Genomic DNA, 19,282 nt, shown 5'->3' on the forward strand with positions numbered 1-19,282 from the left:
CTGCAGCCTTTGCTTTCTCCATCTCTCCGTCACACCGGCCAGCCTTGCTTCCATTCCCGGGCCTGTAGCCTTTGCTTTCTCCGTCTCTCCGTCACACCGGCCAGCCTTGCTTCCATTCCCGGGCCTGCAGCCTTTGCTTTCTCCGTCTCTCTGTCACACCGGCCAGCCTTGCTTCCATTCCCGGGCCTGTAGCCTTTGATTTCTCGTCACACCAGCCAGCCTTGCTTCCATTCCCGGGCCTGCAGCCTTTGCTTTCTCCGTCTCTCCGTCACACCGGCCAGACTTGCTTCCATTCCCGGGCCTGCAGCCTTTGCTTTCTCCATCTCTCCGTCACACCGGCCAGCCTTGCTTCCATTCCCAGGCCTGTAGCCTTTGATTTCTCGTCACACCAGCCAGCCTTGCTTCCAGTCCCGGGCCTGCAGCCTTTGCTTTTTCCATCTCTCCGTCACACCGGCCAGCCTTGCTTCCATTCCCGAGCCTGCAGCCTTTGCTTTCTCCATCTCTCTGTCACACCGGCCAGCCTTGCTTCCATTCCTGAGCCTGCAGCCTTTGCTTTCTCCATCTCTCCGTCACATCGGCCAGCCTTGCTTCCATTCCCGGGCCTGTAGCCTTTGCTTTCTCCGTCTCTCCGTCACACCGGCCAGCCTTGCTTCCATTCCCGGGCCTGTAGCCTTTGCTTTCTCCGTCTCTCCGTCACACCGGCCAGCCTTGCTTCCATTCACAGGCCTGCAGCCTTTGCTTTCTCCGTCTCTCTGTCACACCGGCCAGCCTTGCTTCCATTCCTGAGCCTGCAGCCTTTGCTTTCTCCATCTCTCCGTCACACCGGCCAGCCTTGCTTCCATTCCCGGGCCTGTAGCCTTTGTTTTCTCCATCTCTCCGTCACACCGGCCAGCCTTGCTTCCATTCCCAGGCCTGTAGCCTTTGATTTCTCCGTCACACCGGCCAGCCTTGCTTCCATTCCCTGGCCTGTAGCCTTTGATTTCTCGTCACACCAGCCAGCCTTGCTTCCATTCCCGGGCCTGCAGCCTTTGCTTTCTCCGTCTCTCCGTCACACCGGCCAGCCTTGCTTCCATTCCCAGGCCTGCAGCCTTTGCTTTCTCCATCTCTCCGTCACACCGGCCAGCCTTGCTTCCATTCCCGAGCCTGCAGCCTTTGCTTTCTCCTTCTCTCCATCACACCGGCCAGCCTTGCTTCCATTCACAGGCCTGTAGCCTTTGATTTCTCGTCACACCAGCCAGCCTTGCTTCCATTCCCGGGCCTGCAGCCTTTGCTTTCTCCGTCTCTCCGTCACACCGGCCAGCCTTGCTTCCATTCCCAGGCCTGCAGCCTTTGCTTTCTCCATCTCTCCGTCACACCGGCCAGCCTTGCTTCCATTCCCGAGCCTGCAGCCTTTGCTTTCTCCTTCTCTCCATCACACCGGCCAGCCTTGCTTCCATTCACAGGCCTGCAGCCTTTGCTTTCTCCGTCTCTCTGTCACACCGGCCAGCCTTGCTTCCATTCCTGAGCCTGCAGCCTTTGCTTTCTCCATCTCTCCGTCACACCGGCCAGCCTTGCTTCCATTCCCGGGCCTGTAGCCTTTGCTTTCTCCGTCTCTCCGTCACACCGGCCAGCCTTGCTTCCATTCCCGGGCCTGCAGCCTTTGCTTTCTCCGTCTCTCTGTCACACCGGCCAGCCTTGCTTCCATTCCCAGGCCTGGAGCCTTTGCTTTCTCCATCTCTCCGTCACACCGGCCAGCCTTGCTTCCATTCACAGGCCTGCAGCCTATGCTTTCTCCGTCTCTCTGTCACACCGGCCAGACTTGCTTCCATTCCTGAGCCTGCAGCCTTTGCTTTCTCCATCTCTCCGTCACACCGGCCAGCCTTGCTTCTATTCCCGGGCCTGTAGCCTTTGCTTTCTCCATCTCTCCGTCACACCGGCCAGCCTTGCTTCCATTCCCAGGCCTGTAGCCTTTGATTTCTCCGTCTCTCCGTCACACTGGCCAGCCTTGCTTCCATTCCCAGGCCTGGAGCCTTTGCTTTCTCCATCTCTCCGTCACACCGGCCAGCCTTGCTTCCATTCCCAGGCCTGCAGCCTTTGCTTCCCTTGGAGGCCAGGCTCAGCCCCTTCAGCCCAGAACACGGCCAGAAGAGCAGCAGGCATATTCAATAGCTGGAATGTGGATTTCATAAACGTTAGCCAAGCCTGTGTCCTGTAGCAGGGCAGACACACACGTCCAGCATGCACAGCATCTACTGCACCCACACAGGCAGAGATTCCTCAGCCACACGCCTATCTTGTGATATCCACACACACTCACAAGCGTACACAAACATCACTTATACTGCATCCACACACAGGCAGAGATCTCTTAGCTACACGCCTACCCTCTGTTACCCACACACACTCACAGGTGTACACAAACACCACGTATACTGCACCCACACACCAGCAGAGATTCCTTGCCACACACCTACCCTCTGTTACCCACACACACCCACAAGCGTACACAAACACTACGTGTGCTGCACCCACACCCTGTGATACACACACACACTCACAAGCGTACACATGGGTCTACTCACTCACACATTACAGTACACAACACACCATATGGGCACCAAACACCTCAACAGCTGTAGATGCCCTACACACGTGTGTAGGCCATACCAGATACGCAAATGCACACCACACACAGACCACATGCACGCATCAACACTTGTCACAGTCTGCAAAGGTGCAAGCAATGCAGGGGGGGATGAAGAGCCCAAATGGGGGTACAAAAATAGAAGGAGCTTTAGGTCTCCTGGGTTGAATTCTGTAGCCCAGTGAACAAACAGGATCAGCCCATCCACATGATCCAACGCTGCTGATGGTAATACATGATAAGAATGAATGCAAAGTCTCACCAGGGGAGAGGGGCACCCCCTTAACAAGAAACATCTGAGAGCTACCCACACATCATGGAAACACACACACACACACGCCCCACATATAGCCTTGGCAATACACCATATTTACACACACGCCATTTATCTACCCCTTCTGCACACAAACCCCCATAAACAAATACATTGTATGTATTCACACGCGCACACACATCCTGAGCAGTTCACCATACTTACACACACACACACAGTTTATCTACCCCTTCTGCACACACACCCCATAAAGAAATACACTGTATGTATTCACACGCGCACACACATCTTGGGCAATACACCATACCTGCACACACGCTTTATACTCCCCTTCTACACCCTACACCATGAACAAATATATTATACTAACGTGCACGTTTTGACACAGACGGACAGAGAATGCACACCCCTCACAGACATACTGTGATTATGTATCTTTCACTCTTTAAACAGTAAACCACACCCCCTTTGCCACCCCTGCCGCAGTACAAGCACGCCTGCACCTCACACTACAGCCGATGCCCACAGCCCATGACCATGCACCCCCTCCCACTGCAGCTTCCAGGGAAAGCCAGCCCATGCGCTGCCACGTGCCTGCACTCACACCCACACCCCAGGACAGGCACACACACAGCATGTGGCCTGTCCACGGCCAGTCAATACAGCTTGTAACAGCAGCGGAGAAAAGGGAAAGGAGCCAAGTCTTTAATCCCCTCCTCGGAGACGGATCAGGGTATTGACGAGGTGGTTGACCGGGTGCTGGGCAGTGGCCCATGTGCAGTATCCGTGCAATCTTTTTGCCCATCCGGGGCTCCTTCCTAGAATATAAATCCAGCGCCAAATCCTTCCTGTCCGGCCCCTCCAGAGATCCCATAGCACAGCCTTGTGTCCTCCATCCAGCCACCTCTCTCACTCGCCATCCATCTGCTGGGCTTGCTGCCCCATTGCCCCCTCCCCTGGTGAGAAGAACCCCTGCCTTGTGGACAGTTCAAATGGCTCTGAGCAAGGGGAAGAGGGACCCTCTGATACCGTCTGATGTTGCAGTCTGGCTCCTAATGGGGTTGTTATGTCAGGAGTCACCAGGTGGCAGTGTTACACATAATCTTACCAGCTCTTTTTCTTAGTATGAGAGAATGGTTCAGTCATGGAAGAAATATTTTAATACTGTGTTGCTAATTTTGTGGTGGGGAGCTGTGGCAAGCAGCTGGAGAGTTTGCATTTTGCCTTGATCTCTAACCAGGTCAGTTCTTAGGTAAGAGTTGCTGCCTGGAACCTAGACTTTGGGGTTTGGGTTGCAATTGCTGAGAGGAGATCCGTGCGCTGTTTGTGACCACCTCTGTTCCAGGACTGGTGTATATATAGTGCAAATAAATTGCACTATGAATATACCCAGACTCTGTGTCACTGATTCCTCCTCCAATGGGATGTCGACCTGCAAGGCTGTGATGTCTGCTACTGCTGGATAGAGGTGCGAAAGCGAGGTGAGGCTAAGACTGAACCTGGAGTGGGATTTATCAGTGAGAGAAACAGAATGAAGAGACCCAAGGGAAGAGTGGGGAATGCATTGAGCAATAGGCCCTGGGAAGAGACTCTGCCTCTCTTTGATATTTATATAAGCTTTCAGAGTAACAGCCGTGTTAGTCTGTATTCGCAAAAAGAAAAGGAGTACTTGTGGCACCTCAGAAACTAACCAATTTATTTGAGCATAAGCTTTCGTGAGTGTGCCACAAGTACTCCTTTTCTTTCTATATAAGCTTTGTTCATTTCCAGACACACAGAGACTGGCTACACTGTGCAGAGACACACAGCTGAAAGCTGAGAGATGGTCACAGACGCCTCGTTAAAATATGTTGTTTCTCTGAAACTGAAACGTTTCATGGAGACGTCTGGGTCTTGGTGATGTTTTGGCTGGGAAGGTTTCTGAGGCCCGGAGCTCCCTGCTCAGTTCTGGCAAGAGAGAGAGGAGAATCAGCAGCCTGACTTTTCTGAGGAAGGAGTGGCCGTTCCATTGTGATTCCCTCATGACGCACATTATTTGCAAGGTTTCATTTTCAGTCCAATGTGGAACAAAAACAAATTTCAAATTCAAAACCTTAAACGTTCTTGCAAAACAGAGTTGTCCGCTGGCCAGTTTTCATTGTAAGCTCTTCAAACGGAGCTTGGCTTTTGTTCTTTGTGTGTACGGCACCAGCACAATGAGTCCTGTCCCTGTCTCTGGCCCACAGGGGCTATTCCAGCGCTAGGAATAATAATGATCACAGGGGTTGCTGGTCCAGACTAAGAAGCATTGGCATTGCGGTATGGGGACCCAGGCCTGGGGGCTGTGGCTCAGGGTTGAGGGATATTGGCAGTGCTGTTTGTGGGACTCTAGGACTGGAGTAGTAGGGGAAGTTGCACGTCAGGTTTGGGATCGGGAAGCGTTCCACTCTGAAGATCGTGAGTAATGTTTACATACCATATTCATACAACATGCAGCTCTACTGCAAGTAGTGCCTTGGCTGGGGCTCACGTTACAAGAGTTATATGTTTGCTTAATTTATTTTTCTAAACTGGCGTTTCCCTGCACAGAGTTCAGTGTGCCCAGTGTAAATCCCACCGCAGCCAGTCTGGGGCTCAGGATCTGGCCCATTGTAGTTAAAATATCTCCCCTTGCATTTGGTTATTAAAGGGAAAGAAGTGAGTAACCAGTGAGAATACTTGTCACTGCTGAGGTCCTGTTTTTGCTTGTTGCACCTTGCACAACATGTGCAACGACATTTGGAATGTGCCGCATTTAAACTTTTGCGTTTCTTGGTGGTGTGGGGAAAACGATCCATTTCAAGATCAGCCTTGGAAGTGTTACCTGCTAGTGAGAGTTTTTGAGCGAAGCCTCCAATCCTCGAAAGGTTCCATTTTAAAATTTGGATTTACGAAATTGGTGTTTGTCAGCTGCCTCGAAAGGTATGGAAATTGGAGCAGTCAGCTCTTTCATGACAAACCCCCATTTCCTGAAATCCTGTGCACTGCAGGGGAATCATCACCCCAAACAATCCTGACAGACTTTCCCAGTAAAGTTTGCTGAACCACGCCCGGCCCCAGAGCCTGGTCAGTTGCGCTTCCTTGTTGCTCTTATTTGTATTACAAGAAGCATCCTAGCAGCCCCAACCAAGAGCAGGCCCCCATTGGGCAAGGCTCTGTACAGATGGGTGGTAGGAGACAGGTCCTGCTTTGGACAGCATCAACACATCACCCTGAAACTTACTATAGTAGCGCCTGGCGTGCCCACTCGAAATCAGTCCCGTCGTGCTGGATTCTGTAGAGCCACCTAGTATGAGACTGTCCCTGGCCCAAATTGCTCCCAAGATAGACAGGGTGGGAAGGAAAGAGAGGAAATGACTTGTCCGAGATCACTAAGTGGGTCAGTGGCAGAGGCAGAACAGCTACGCCAGTGCTCCAGCCACCAGCCCGTGCTGCCTCTCGCTGACCAGAGCCATCTGGTTCTCCTGCCCTGGCCCCATGCTCTGGGTTCTGCTCTGCAGCTCTGCATGTTTATAGTGCCTCCCCCAATGGCTAGAACACCCTCTTCTCAGTATTCAAACAGCAAAGCAGGCCATCCTTTCTCTACTAGCCAGCATCTTTGAGGGCCTGGGCCCTGGAAGGGGTGGGGTTCTCTGCCCCAGTGAGCGCTCCTGGAGGGAGTCTGCAGGCACACAGCCCCCTTCAACACTCTATTCATAGTACCCAAGGCTCTAGCTCAGCTGGCTGGTGGGCAGGAAAGCAGACCCATGGCCCCACTATGCCCCCTTTGGGAAGGCTAGCAGTGCTGTCTAGATCCCGGCTCTTGGGGCGTTCTGTCTCCTGACCAAATACCATCAGGAAGACTCCACAGCAGTGCCAGGCAATGAGAATATTGTCAGCCGCAAGCAATGGGCACGCCATGGTCCAGGCAGTGTTGTCTAGTGGTTAGAGCAGGGGCTTGGGAAAGTATGTCCCTCACTCTGCAGGTGTGGAGTATGGTCTAGCTGCCAAAGGAAGAATGTGGATCTGATCTTCCACTTACACAGGAGTGAAGCAGGAGTCGTTATGCTGAAGTCAGTGGGGTTACCCCAGTGTAAGGCTGGGGTCAGGGAGCAGAGAATGCGGCCCTGGGAGTCAGGACTCCTGGGGATGAGGGGCCAGTTTATTCCTGGCTGTGGCAGGAAGTGTGGTTTGGCTGTTTGAACCAGACACTGGGAATCAGGAAGCCACAGTGCTATCCCTGTCTCCATTATGAGCCCATTGTATGGACCTTTAGCATTCTGTGCCTCAGTTTCCCCATCTCCTGGGTATTGTGGTAGTGCTCAGAGAGCCCAGCCTGGCCAGAGCCCTATTGTGCTCAGTGCTATCCAGACAGCAGAGGGATAATGCTCCCCTAGCTCAGAGGCTGCTGGGGGGGGTGCAGTGTGAGCAGGAGTGAAGGGTGGAACTTTAGCCTGGCCTCTGCCTCCTGGCCCAACACCCACCTCCCAGCTGAAAGCCAGTGAGCTTGGTGGGATCTGGAAAGGCTACAAAGTCCCCCGGACCAGCTATGTTCCTTGAAGGCCCCTGTCCCAGGATGAAGCTGCTCCCTGGGGTAGAAGCTGCCGGGGTGTGTGAGTGCCAGTCTTTTCTCCCTGGCCGCCTGTCCCTGGCGTGATGGCTGTGTGTGAAATCTCTATAGCAGGGTAAATAACTGTATTCCAAGTGAGATGTAGTTATTAACCATGACTCAGCTGGTGCCAGCGACACCTCCAGCGCATCCCAAGGGGACCCTGGAAATAAATTACCCACTTACAGGATGTAATTGGTGAGGGATTAAAAATCAATAGGAAGGAGAGTGCGAGCAAGCCGCCTGCGCCTGGCCGCAATGCATTGCTCAGTGGAGGAGAAATCCCACGGAGGCAGGCGATTGCTTCTCCCCAATCCCCCAGCCCTGAATATCCAGCATCTTCCACCGACTCCTTCCCCTTGCTGTCTCCAGACCTCCTTCTGAGTGTCTTTAAGGAAAGGGACCTTGACCTCTCCTGAATATACTGTGATGACAACCAGCTGGCAAAGAACTCAGCCTGACCACACCACGTGCCAGATCTGATCCTTGGGCTGCACAATCCCAGAGGCTGCCATGCAGTCCCGGATGTGACTGCTGAGTCCAGACCAGGGTTTAAGTAGACTAGGTGGTAGAGGCTGTGAGTCAATCTGGGAGCTCAGGAGAACCGCATGGTCTGTCTGTTCAGCACAGCAGCCTCAGTATTGTATTCATTAGTTGAGTCCTGTCTCTTCTCTGCCATTGCACTGGAGTACCAGGAAATAAGCCGCTGGCCCCTCTAGGCTGGTGTCCCACCTCTGGCCATAGTGGAGCAGAGTTTTTGGCCATCACATCCAGCATCCAGTCCTGCCAGGCACATCAGTTCAGCTTGTCTCCAATACCAGCTGCTTCAGAAGACATCAACATTAAAAAACCCCACTAGCCAATTGTGTGCTCCGCCCATGGAGGGCAAATTCCTTCCTGACCCATGGGCAGGCCAGCTGCTGCCGTTAAGCATGAGAATGGACTCCCTCTACCTGCCACGCATAATTAGATGTGTGGTTCCTTGGTGGCAGACGCCAGGACTCTGTCTAGGAATGCAGGGCTTTTCTGCTGGATCACCCGAGGACGAGGTGTGAAAACCCTACAATAGTCAGGATCATGCTGGGCAGTGCCAGCGGGTAGCTCCAGCCAGAAAACCAAGGGGAAGGAGTGTGTCTCTGCCAAAGGGGACGAGGGACCTGGAGCGAGGAGGTCCTGCAGGGAAAGCAGGGAGGAAGGTTGGGCTGAGGGGACAACATGGTGCCTCAGCGGAGGTGTAGTCCAGCCCAGGAGCACGAGGCAGCTGAACAGCAATGCCCATGGGGCACCGCAGCAGCATTTCCAATGGAAATATTTGGCGTTTTCCACAGACAAACCACGCCTCCCCGTGGGAGGCAGGCGCTTCTCCCATGGAAAAGCCCAATTTTTTGTTGAAAACCGGTTTTGATGGAAAACTTTTGACCAGCCCTAATCACAACATGTAACATGCATGTGCCTGGATCAGCGTCCTACTCCTCTTGGGGCAGGCTGATAGCAGCCTGTCCTGGATCTGTGGGCTGGGTCGTTCGTAAGGGCGCACCCTACTGTGGCTGAGTGGATGCGCTCATCCGTCTCAGAGGGACAGACGATTGCTGGGCTTACACTTCTCTGAGGGGGTCGGTGTCCAGGAGTAGTCGTTTCTTGGGAAGGGCATTATACCCACCCTTCACTGAGCTACAGCCACACGTCGCAGATGGAGCTATGTGGTCTGTGTTTCTGTGGGGGGTGTTATAGGGTTGTCTCACACATGTCCAGGACAGGGAAGGTTACACAGATGTATCCATATGTCTATGGGAGGGCACTCTATGGGCATGTCCACACATCTCGGGGTGCTGGCAGACAGGTGCCGAAGGAGGCAGGGTTATACAGGCATAGAGAGCTCTGTGCCTTTGGCGCTAGATGGTCATACACATCTTGGATGGGCCCACATGTGTCGGAGATTGAGGAGAACATGTGGATTTCCTTTTCTCTTGTTTGGGGGGTGTAATCTGGATGGGCAGTAGGACTGTAGGGTGGGCAGTAGGGCTGGTCAGAGACACTTCCAGGGCACCTGTTCCGGCAGAATCTGCAGCTCTGTGGAAACTGAAACTCCTTGTGAAATCAGGTCAGTTTCACTGACGTTGTGTTAGGGAAGAAAACCAGGGTGATGGGGTAGTTGTGACTATGCCAAAAAATCCAGTATCGATATTTCCCGGACAAAATGTTCTGATTCTTTGTTTTGAAATGACTTTTTATTCTGATTTTTTCAAAATATTGTAACCCTTCTGCCTGTTGGAATTAGCAGCAACCAAGGCCGAGTCACTATCTAAGGGTTCCTTTTCAACAATACACCACAGAACTGGCTCGAGCCCCGACCCAGTAACCTGGAACAATTACATACCACTCGCTGGGTGCCTCTCACAAGCACAGAGTCTGAGTGTAGGAAAGAAACTTTTAATAAAAGGTGGGAAGTAACCAGCATTAATTTGGGAAAACGCCACAAGCGGGATTCATAACCATAACCATGACGAAAAGCTCCACCCCAGAGAACATTGGGCAGTGTCCTTTTGCCTCAGGTTCTTAAGTCCAGCAACCAAAAGTTCCTTTAACATGCCCATCCCTTCTCTGCACCCCACTCACGGTTGTTGTCCTTGGTCAGGGCAGACCCAGAGTTCAGAGGTGCATCTGCAGAGTTCACCTCCCACCCTAGATGCAGGGGTAAGAAGGCACCTTACTCGCACCACTTCCCAGGTACTCACTTGCCACTCCTCTCCATAAGCTGCCCAGTCACCTCGCCTCTCTGCAGGGCACTGCTCCAGTCCTCTCCACCAGCCACCCTGCCAGCCAATCACAGAACCACTGTGATGTTTTCAGGTCACTCCACTTAACACAGACCTGCAGTATGTAACAAGACTCTTATTTGAGTCTAAATTAGTTCTGTTGCTACACAGTATAGAGAGAAAGGATGAAATGATGCCTAGAACCCTTAAGCAGGCCCCCACACCACCAGGTACCTGTCCCCACCCCCTCTCAACTCACTGGGTTTGGGGACCCACGAGCCCTGCCTAGCAAGTGCTCTTCTGTTGTGGGTGAGGCCCTCAATCAGGGCATGCCAAGCACAGTTCTGCTGCCTTACTCCTGCCCCAATAACAAGGACACTGGAGGTGTCAGCCAAAAGTGATCATTTGGGCAAGCAATCCCATCATGCTGAGCCCTTAGGCAGGGTGGGTGCGCCTATGCAAATGAGATCAGCTCCTGAAGTCCTCTTCCACTGTCTCTGGGCACCACACCACCCATGACGAGCGTCCTGGGGCAGGCCACGCTTCCCTGCTCATAGCCCCAACGGGAGTCATCTCAGGGGTGTGCCTGGGACTGGCCTGCGCCCCCGAAGCAACCCCTTCACTTCCAGCCCAGCCCTTGGAAGGACGCAATGCCCAGGCCTAGCTCCTGAGCTGTGCATTCCCAAAGGCAATGCTGCAGCTGCAACCCTGTGGGTCTCTGTGTCGATTATAAAATCACTGTTCAAAGGCGACTTCCCAGTGCTCTTCTGAATGGTGATTTGCAGGAATCTGGCTAATAGCCCTGATCTATCTCTCTGTGGCATTTATCTGGGCCCCATCACCATGGCATCCGAGCACCTCCTAGTTGTTAATATATTTACCCTCACACCATCCCTGTGCGGTAGGACAGTGCTACTATCCCCACTGTACAGTTTGGGAACAGGTACAGAGAGGCTAATGGACTTAGCCAAGGTCCCACAGGAAGTACATGGCAAAGCTGAGCATTGAATCCAGTTCTCCCAAGTCCTAGGCTAGCACCTAGCCAATAACTAGGGTCTTGTCTGGATTAAGGTAGGGTGTGAATTTAAAGAAGAATACATGGCCGCTCTCATTCCAGAATATGTATTCCTTTTTCCAAATTAGCTTAATCCACTTTGGAAGTGGGTTGAACCGGAAAGCACACCTGGAGTTATTCCAAAGTAAGTAATTCTTCTTTAAATTCACACCCTATCTTAATTCAGAGTAACTCTCTTGTGTAGATGAGCCCAAACAAGGCCCAGACAGCAATCCCAGGGATCCGAGGACAGATGGAGGAGTAAAACCTAGAGAGTGAAGCTGAGGCATGGAGCTGTCAGCAAAATTTACACCAAGCTGAATCCTACAGCTCAATAGAAGCCCGTCTTTTATCGAGATGGTTTATGTTTAACTAGACAATATATGAGCCCTGTTCCCTTAACTAATTTTCCTGGTGCCGTAACTGACAAAGCATTAATCGTCCCCTGCCATTATTTATTTATTTTCTCCGGCCATGCTGTGACAGGACACCTTATTTTCTTTGTCAAATGCCATTAGCCTCGGCACAGGCATACAGGCTGCAGAAGACAGATGCTGGTAATAATCATGAAATTCTCATTATTTACCATCACTTCCATCGTGTTTCAGTTATTTATGTCCCTTGGGCACGGCCAGAGACTGTGGGTTATTCTGATAGTCAATCATAAAAACGCAATTGTTGTTAATAGTCGCTCCGTCTCTCTTCATTTCACCGGCTCACCCTCCGCTGCCCCCCAGACACATTCTGCTTTGGCCCGCATGCTCTGCCTTTGGTTTGCGGGAACGAGTGTGGTCATCATGTGAATTGGGAAGGGATAAAGTACCAGACAAAGACAGGCCCCCGGCCAGGTTCCCCAGTGTTCTGAGCTCTCCTCTTCCTGACCCACAGCTCCCTGCTGTCCTGATCCTGGGCTCCCACATGCAGCCCTGTCAATGCACCTCTGTCCTGCTACTTCCCAGGCTGTTCCAGCCTTGGGCCCCCATGCAGCTCTGCTGATGCCACTCAGTCCTGATGTGCAGCCAAACCTGCTATTCCAGCCCTGAATTCCCACCCACCCAGCTCTGCTGGTGCCCCTGAATCCAAGCCTACAGCCAGCTCTGCTGCTCCAGTCAGGGGACCCAGCCAGGCTGCACCATTCGGGAGCACTTCAGACTGCTCCCTGCTGGGGCCCTTTTGTGATCACTAGGATCCGACCAACAACCTGATGTTCACTGTGACCCAAAGCACAAACCCCAGGTCTCCCCCCACAAAACCCTCCAGGGTCTCCTCGGCTTTAAAGTGGAATTGAATTCAGGGATGGCTCATCGTTGGCCTTGGAGCTTCAGCAAAGCTGATGCAGTCCTTGCAACACCATGCACGCCATCCTGGCCAACATTCCTGGTTCCCCTACAGAGGAAGGGCAGGGGTGAGGGATTCACTTCCACGGGTCATACATAGGTTGGCTTCTCCACTGCGATGGCCAATAGATGCTAACTAGGGACAACTGGTTTAGCGTTGACCCCGTGGGGTACCTCCCTTGCAGGAAAGACACTGCAACCCATTTCTGTGAAGGCCTCTAGGGTGGGTTGAAATGCAGATTCTCCAGGCTGCAGGAAATTGCGACATTTCCAAATTTCCCTTTGTCCTGAGTTGGAATGAAAAGTTGAAATTTTAAAATTTCCTGGGAAACAAAATTTCTGAAAAATTCTGCTTCGGGAACCTCAAAACCACCTTTTTGACATTTTGACTTCATCTTTTCGGCAGGGGCGCCAGAACAGAGTGGGCCAGGGGACCATGATCCCATCACTTTTTACCAGCCATAAGGGCAAGCGACGGGGGTGCAGGGGGTGGAGAGGAGCGAGTGGGGGGTGGGGCATTGGGGGAAGGGGCAGCACATGGGGCGGGGCCAAGCTTTAGGCACTAGTGACACCACACACACTTTTAGGGAGCTTCCTCCACTCCTGCGTTTTGGCTTTTTATGTTATGTTACAATATATATATATATATATATAAATTTAAATGGTAAAGTTGAAACAAGGGGCTCCAATCATTTTTCATTGAAAAGGTTGATAAGATGGACACGTACCCACAAAACCATTTGGTTCTGTCCAATCAGCATTTTTTGATGGCAAACTTTCCTGTGAAAGGTTTCAACCAGCCCTAGGGGCCACTGACCAGTAATGCCATGGGCTGTATTTGAACCAGAGACGAGGTTGTGAGAGACACCATATCCCACAGACCTGTTCCTGCTCTCCTTTTTTTCCCTAACACACTGCACTCTTTATAATGCCCTCCCTGGACACTGCACATGTTATGTGTCATAAACGGCACAGGCGCCAACTTTTGTTGGTGCCGGTGGGTGCTCACACCCCCCCCAGCCCCATCCCCGCCCCGACTCCACCCCCTCTCCCTCCCCCATCGGACCCCTTCCCAAATCTGCACCCCGACCCCACCTCTTCCGCCTGCGCGCCACTTTCCTCCTCCTCCCGCCTCCCAGAGCTTGCTGCGCAAAACAGCTGTTTTGCGGCGCAAACGCTGGGAGGGACAGGGGAGAAGCAGGACGCGGCGTCGCGCTCAGGGGAGGAGGCGGAGCGGAGCAGAGGCAGAGGTGAGCTGGGGCCGGGGGGCAGGTCAGGGAGCTGCCGGTGGGTGCAGAGCACCCACCAATTTTTCCCCGTGGGTGCTCCAGCCCCGGAGCACCCATGGAGTCGGCACCTACGATAAACGGGCACTGAAGAGAGAAGTCTGATGCAGCTGGGAGCCAGCTTTGACTTGGCTTCCATCTGAGAGAGCATATTATGGAACAAGACCTTCTCAGTGGTCTGGGCTATCGATAGGCAGATCTCACCCTAGTTTGGAAGCTCAGCCAGACGAAGTGCATGTTTCTGAGCCTCTGTACCAACCATTGCTGTTAGTCTCTAGCACTATCTGGACCCACTGGTTTGATTGCAATTAAGATGCCCGAAATATTTCCATTCACAATGAAATCAGCACTGGGAAAGGGTTGGCTTTTTTATTTGAATCCCACTTTTTTTGTAAGGGATTATTTGCAATTATGCATGGCTTGATCATGCTAATGATATCTCCTGCCTCAGGACATAAGGGATTCACTGCGGCATTAGGAAGAATTCACCCCAGTAGCACTGGTGGAAAATAGTGCAACTGAGCATTTGCCCATCAGAAAATGCCATTTCATCAAAATTGAAACTTTCATGGAGAATTTGTCAATTTTGATGAAAATTAATTTAGAAAAAAAATCAAAACAAAGCTTTTCGATAATGTCAGAATGGGATGTTTTGACATTGAATGTTTTCCCTTTTTTTAAAATGACTATTTTGTTTTTTCTAATATAAAATAAAATAATTTCATGTTGAAATTTATTTTATTTTATAATTTTTAACTGTTAAAAGTTGAAATAGAAACAAAATGTTTCATTTTATCTGCATGAAAAACTTTAATGGATCCAAAATGATTTTTACAATTTCATTGGCGGGAAATTTTGAAATTCAACAGTTCGTTCTGATTCAGAACAAAACCAAGTTTTAAAATCATGGTGTTTCTCATGCAACAGACATTCCAGTCCCTGTGCAGCTCTCACCCCCAGCCCCAGGGCAAGCAGTGGACAATTAGCAAGATGCAAACATCACTCACTGGCCACTGCTAGAGACAGTGTTTCAGGGACTGAGCCAAACCCAAAGATGCCAGCTCTTTGCCATTACCTGTATTTATAATGGGAAATTGTCTGAAATAACCAGACTGGCCAAGTGGTCTTTTAGAACAGCACAAAACTTATGAATGCAAGGAATAGGTTAATCTTCCTTTTGCCACCCATTTTCCTTCTGGCCTGCTCCAAAATTTTGACCCCCAACTTCCCTAGACTGCCCACGACAGTGGTTTTCAACCTTTTTTCACTTGCAAATCCCTAAAAATTTTGAATGGAGGTACAGACCCCTTAGGAAATCTTAGATCTAGTCTGCGGAGTCCACGGACCACAGTTTGAAAACCACTGGACTACAGTACTGGCAGCCAGGGAGACAAACAGTAAAAGTGTCCACAGTGTTGCCAACTCTTGGGATTTAGTTGTGAGTCTTGTGATATTTGGTGCTTTTCTTGAAACCGCAGATCCTGGAGTCAGGGGATCATCTGAGAATCTCGGCTTTCATTTTTAAAAAAGCAAGTTTCTAGCCCTCCTGGCTGCAGAGAGACGCTGGGAAACAAACAAACTCAGTACACCCCAAAGAAACCAGCAGCAACTAAAAAGACCCCCCCAACTGATGGTCAACTGAAATCTCATGATTTTTAAGCCAGTCTCATGAGTTTGTTGGGCCTGAAGCAGAGCTTTGAAGGCTCAGGGTTGGCTCACCTGCTTCACACGTGTGGCGTAATGGATGCGACACAGTGTCCGAAGGACCAGCGAGCAGGCAGCTAGCCACATGGCTCAGTCAGATCAAAGCAAGACTGGAAAGAGTTTATGAGGAATCTGTCTGTAGCCACCCCAGGCCATGGCCAGTTGGTTTGGTGCAGCATATTCTTCCAGTGTGTGTGTTTGTAATGCCTGAGTGCCACCCTGCCTCCCTGCTCGCCGCGTCAGTGTGCATGCCTGTTCCGCTGGCTAACAATGTTTGGTTTGGTTTCAGAAGACAGGAAGCTCTTTGTGGGGATGCTGGGGAAGCAGCAGAGCGAAGACGATGTAAGGCGGCTGTTTGAACCCTTTGGCCAGATCGAAGAGTGCACCATCCTCAGAGGGCCCGATGGAGCCAGCAAAGGTGGGAGACCATCAGGCCCCACCTGAGAGCTGGACAAAACCGCAACCCACCTCCCACTGAAACAGCCGCGTGACTTGCCTTTGCCCAGGCTCGTGACCCCCTTTGTGCTGGCTCCTTTCCATTAGTGTTTGTGTGTAGGGACAGAGCGTCGCCATCAGCCAGGCACAAGGTGCAAGCCTTTGCACCAGAAGTGACACGGTTCTTATGGGTTGGAACACGAATGTGTCTGAGATACTCCAGGCACCCTCATGGGGGCTCCTTGCCGATCACTGCCCAGATGGAGGCGCCCCCTCAGCTCCAGCCTCCTCCCTGGCCAGCCAGCGTGCCCCCCTCAGCTCCAGCCTCCTCCCTGGCCAGCCAGCGTGCCCCCCTCAGCTCCAGCCTCCTCCCTGGCCAGCCAGCGCGCCCCCCTCAGCTCCAGCCTCCTCCCCTGCCAGCCAGCACACCACCCTCAGCGCCAGCCTCCTCGCCGGCCGGCCAGCCAGCGCACCCCCTCAGCTCCAGCCTCCTCCCCTGCCAGCCAGCACACCGCCCTCAGCTCCAGCCTCCTCCCCTGCCAGCCAGCGCGCCCCCCTCAGCTCCAGCCTCCTCCTCTGCCGGCCAGCCAGCACAGCCCCCCCCAGCTCCAGCCCCCTTCCCTGCCAGCCAGCGCACCCCCTCAGCTCCAGTCTCCTCCCTGGCTAGCCAGCGCCCCCCCTCAGCTCCAGCCTCCTCTTCGGCCAGCCAGCGCGCCCCCCTCAGCTCCAGCCTCCTCCCCTGCCAGCCAGCGCAGCCCCCCTCAGCTCCAGCCTCCTCCCCAGCCAGCCAGCGCCCCCCCCCCAGCTCCAGCTTCCTCCCCGGCCAGCCAGCGCAGCCCTCCTCAGCTCCAGCCTCCTCCCCGGCCAGCCAGCGTGCCCCCTCAGCTCCAGCCTCCATTCTCCTGGCCAGCCAGCGCACCCCCCTCAGCTCCAGCCTCCTTCCCTGCCAGCCAGCGCAGCCCCCCTCAGCTCCAGCAATAGGCACCGACTTCCCCTCTGCCCAGTGAGTGCTCGACCCCTGGCCCTGCCCCTGCCCCGCCTCTTCCTGCCCCTGCCCCACCCTCGCCCCCACCCCCATTCCACCCCTTCCCACTAGACCAAAACTGTTAAGCAATAACATTCCTTTGCATGTACACAGCACCGTCCACCTGAGGATCTCAAAGCACTTTACATACTTGGGTGACTCTGACCATCCCCACTTTGCGGATGGAATAACTGGCACAGGGATGTGCCCAAGGGGATGCAGCACATCCGTGCAGAGCTGGGGCGAGAACCCTGGACTCCCAGGGTTCTGTTCTACCCACTAGGCAATGCTGCCTCTCCTGAATGTCCTGGACAGATGCGACTATGCAGGGCAGGCAGAGCCTCCTGCCAGCATGTGTTATAGCCACGAGCACACATTCTCCTCTGCAACGTTCCTCTTGCTGTAGCTCCCAAACTTAACACTTGTTCTTTTCTCCCCCTAGGATGTGCCTTTGTAAAATATGGGAGCCACGGGGAGGCCCAGGCAGCCATCAACAGCCTGCACGGCAGCCAGACCATGCCGGTAAGTGCTAGGGCTGGGGCAAGAGAGAGAAATAGGCTCATCTTTCTCTTCCATTGCATGGGCTAAGTAACTGGGAGCTGCACCTGGTACCACCAGAAGAGAAAGATATTGTCACAGAATATCCACACACTCTGTTACCCCCAGGCATCCACACTGGATTGACTGGGCTTGAACTGGGAGAACATGGCCCAGTGACTTACTGTCCATCTCTAGCTTAAACCAGTTCACTGAGGCTGAAATTCCATCCCAACTGATCAGCTCCTGAGGCTCCTCCTCAGAGCGGGTGGTTTTACACACGCACACTGGGTGTTGTAAGGAAAGTCCATTGGGTCAATGAGCTCGAATCCCCAAATGTCCTCGTCTCTGAGTGTACCTAACAGACTCCAGGAATCATGGAGATTAGCGATCAGTGGTGCCAAATCAGGGGGTGTGGTGGGGACAACCCCCCAATTTTTGCACTTGCTCCAAGTTCTATAGGAGCTGGGAGGGCCCCTGGCCTGACCACTTTTAAGCAGTGGTCCCATATCCAATCAGTACCGCCAGTGCTGGAGTGGTCCGGAGCATCGCTCCACCTGCATGCTTGCACTGCCACTGAAATTTGACCCAGCTGCCCCTCCATACAGAGTGGCAGTGAGGGCTGGCTGGGCCAAACATCCTTGCGACCTGGCGCACTGGGAGTTTGTTCCTGTCCAGCAAAGCATGGGGGGTCCACCGAGAACTTGATTCCTGGCAGCACTGGGTGGGTAAGAGAAGGGGAGATTTATGGGGGAGGAGCAGGGACCAGAACGGGGTTCTGGCTGTGCAGGGGATGGGACTTTACCCCTCCCCAGGACACATCTGAGTTGATGCCACTGGTAGAGATGGAAAAGGCCTGCGCGGCACCAGCTTGTCCAAACCCTTTTTGCCAATGCAGGATTGCTCCTGGAAGCACAGACTCAACATAGGCAGGTGCTATGGGGGGTTCCCCCACACCACTCTGTGAATGCCCCTCAGTCCTGAGCTCCAGCCCCCTGCTCATCTACTCCTGTATCCCCACATCCCTACACAGGTATACAGCTTTGCCAGCAGATCTATGTCTTAATCTGCAGCACCCCCTGCTGTTCTCATCCTGGCACCCCGCCCAGCTCTGCAAGTGTCCCTCAGTCCTGTGCTTGAGCGCTCCAGCCTCTCCTTCCAGCCCTGGACCTCTCTAAACAGACACTGTGAGCAGGGCAGTGACTTTGTGACGTGGGAACAAAGCTGCTAGGAACCAGACCGAGCCCAGCAGCCCTCACCTTTGGCCTGAGGCAGGATTTGAAACCAAGCCTTGAGAGGGGAAAGGCAGTTAGAGCCGTAGTTCCATCATGTCACTGAATTCAGAAAAAGGGTTTGCTGCTGAGCTGGGACTTTGCCCGTTCCGTGCCACTGTCGCAGCTGGCATTGGGCACATCACATTCCCTCTTCTCTTTCACCACCGCTCTCAGAAGAGGAAGCTCTCATCTCTCACTCACATCCACACCTCTTCATCTCAGTGCCCTTGGCACTGCGCTAAAATTGCCCCCTCAGTAGACACTCAGAGGGGTATAGAAATGGATACGCCTACTGGCCATGCTCTCTTCCCCTCCCCCACCTATGCATAGTGCTGTCTCCTTAATCCAATCACCAGCTAATCTGATCCTCCA

The 19,282-nt window shown here is 52.9% G+C and overlaps 1 protein-coding gene across 11 annotated transcripts in view; it reads left to right on the forward strand.

The window, feature by feature from the left end:
* Nucleotides 1-19,282, forward strand: part of CELF6 (CUGBP Elav-like family member 6) — a 221,179-nt gene that overhangs the window by 128,061 nt on the left and 73,836 nt on the right. For 10 of the 11 annotated variants that reach the window (XR_006284351.1, XR_005227167.2, XR_005227166.2 and 7 more), the window contains exons 4-5: nucleotides 15,930-16,058; nucleotides 17,542-17,621. Coding sequence is in view for 8 of the 11 variants with exons in the window: in XM_037911413.2 (XP_037767341.2) it covers nucleotides 15,930-16,058; nucleotides 17,542-17,621 (209 nt within the window). In the remaining 3 variants the exon portion in view is untranslated. The remainder of the gene's footprint in view (nucleotides 1-15,929; nucleotides 16,059-17,541; nucleotides 17,622-19,282) is intronic. The other variant, XM_037911414.2, reaches the window with a different exon arrangement.

This window comes from Chelonia mydas, chromosome 10, assembly GCF_015237465.2.
Source record: "Chelonia mydas isolate rCheMyd1 chromosome 10, rCheMyd1.pri.v2, whole genome shotgun sequence".
NCBI lineage: Eukaryota > Metazoa > Chordata > Testudines > Cheloniidae > Chelonia > Chelonia mydas.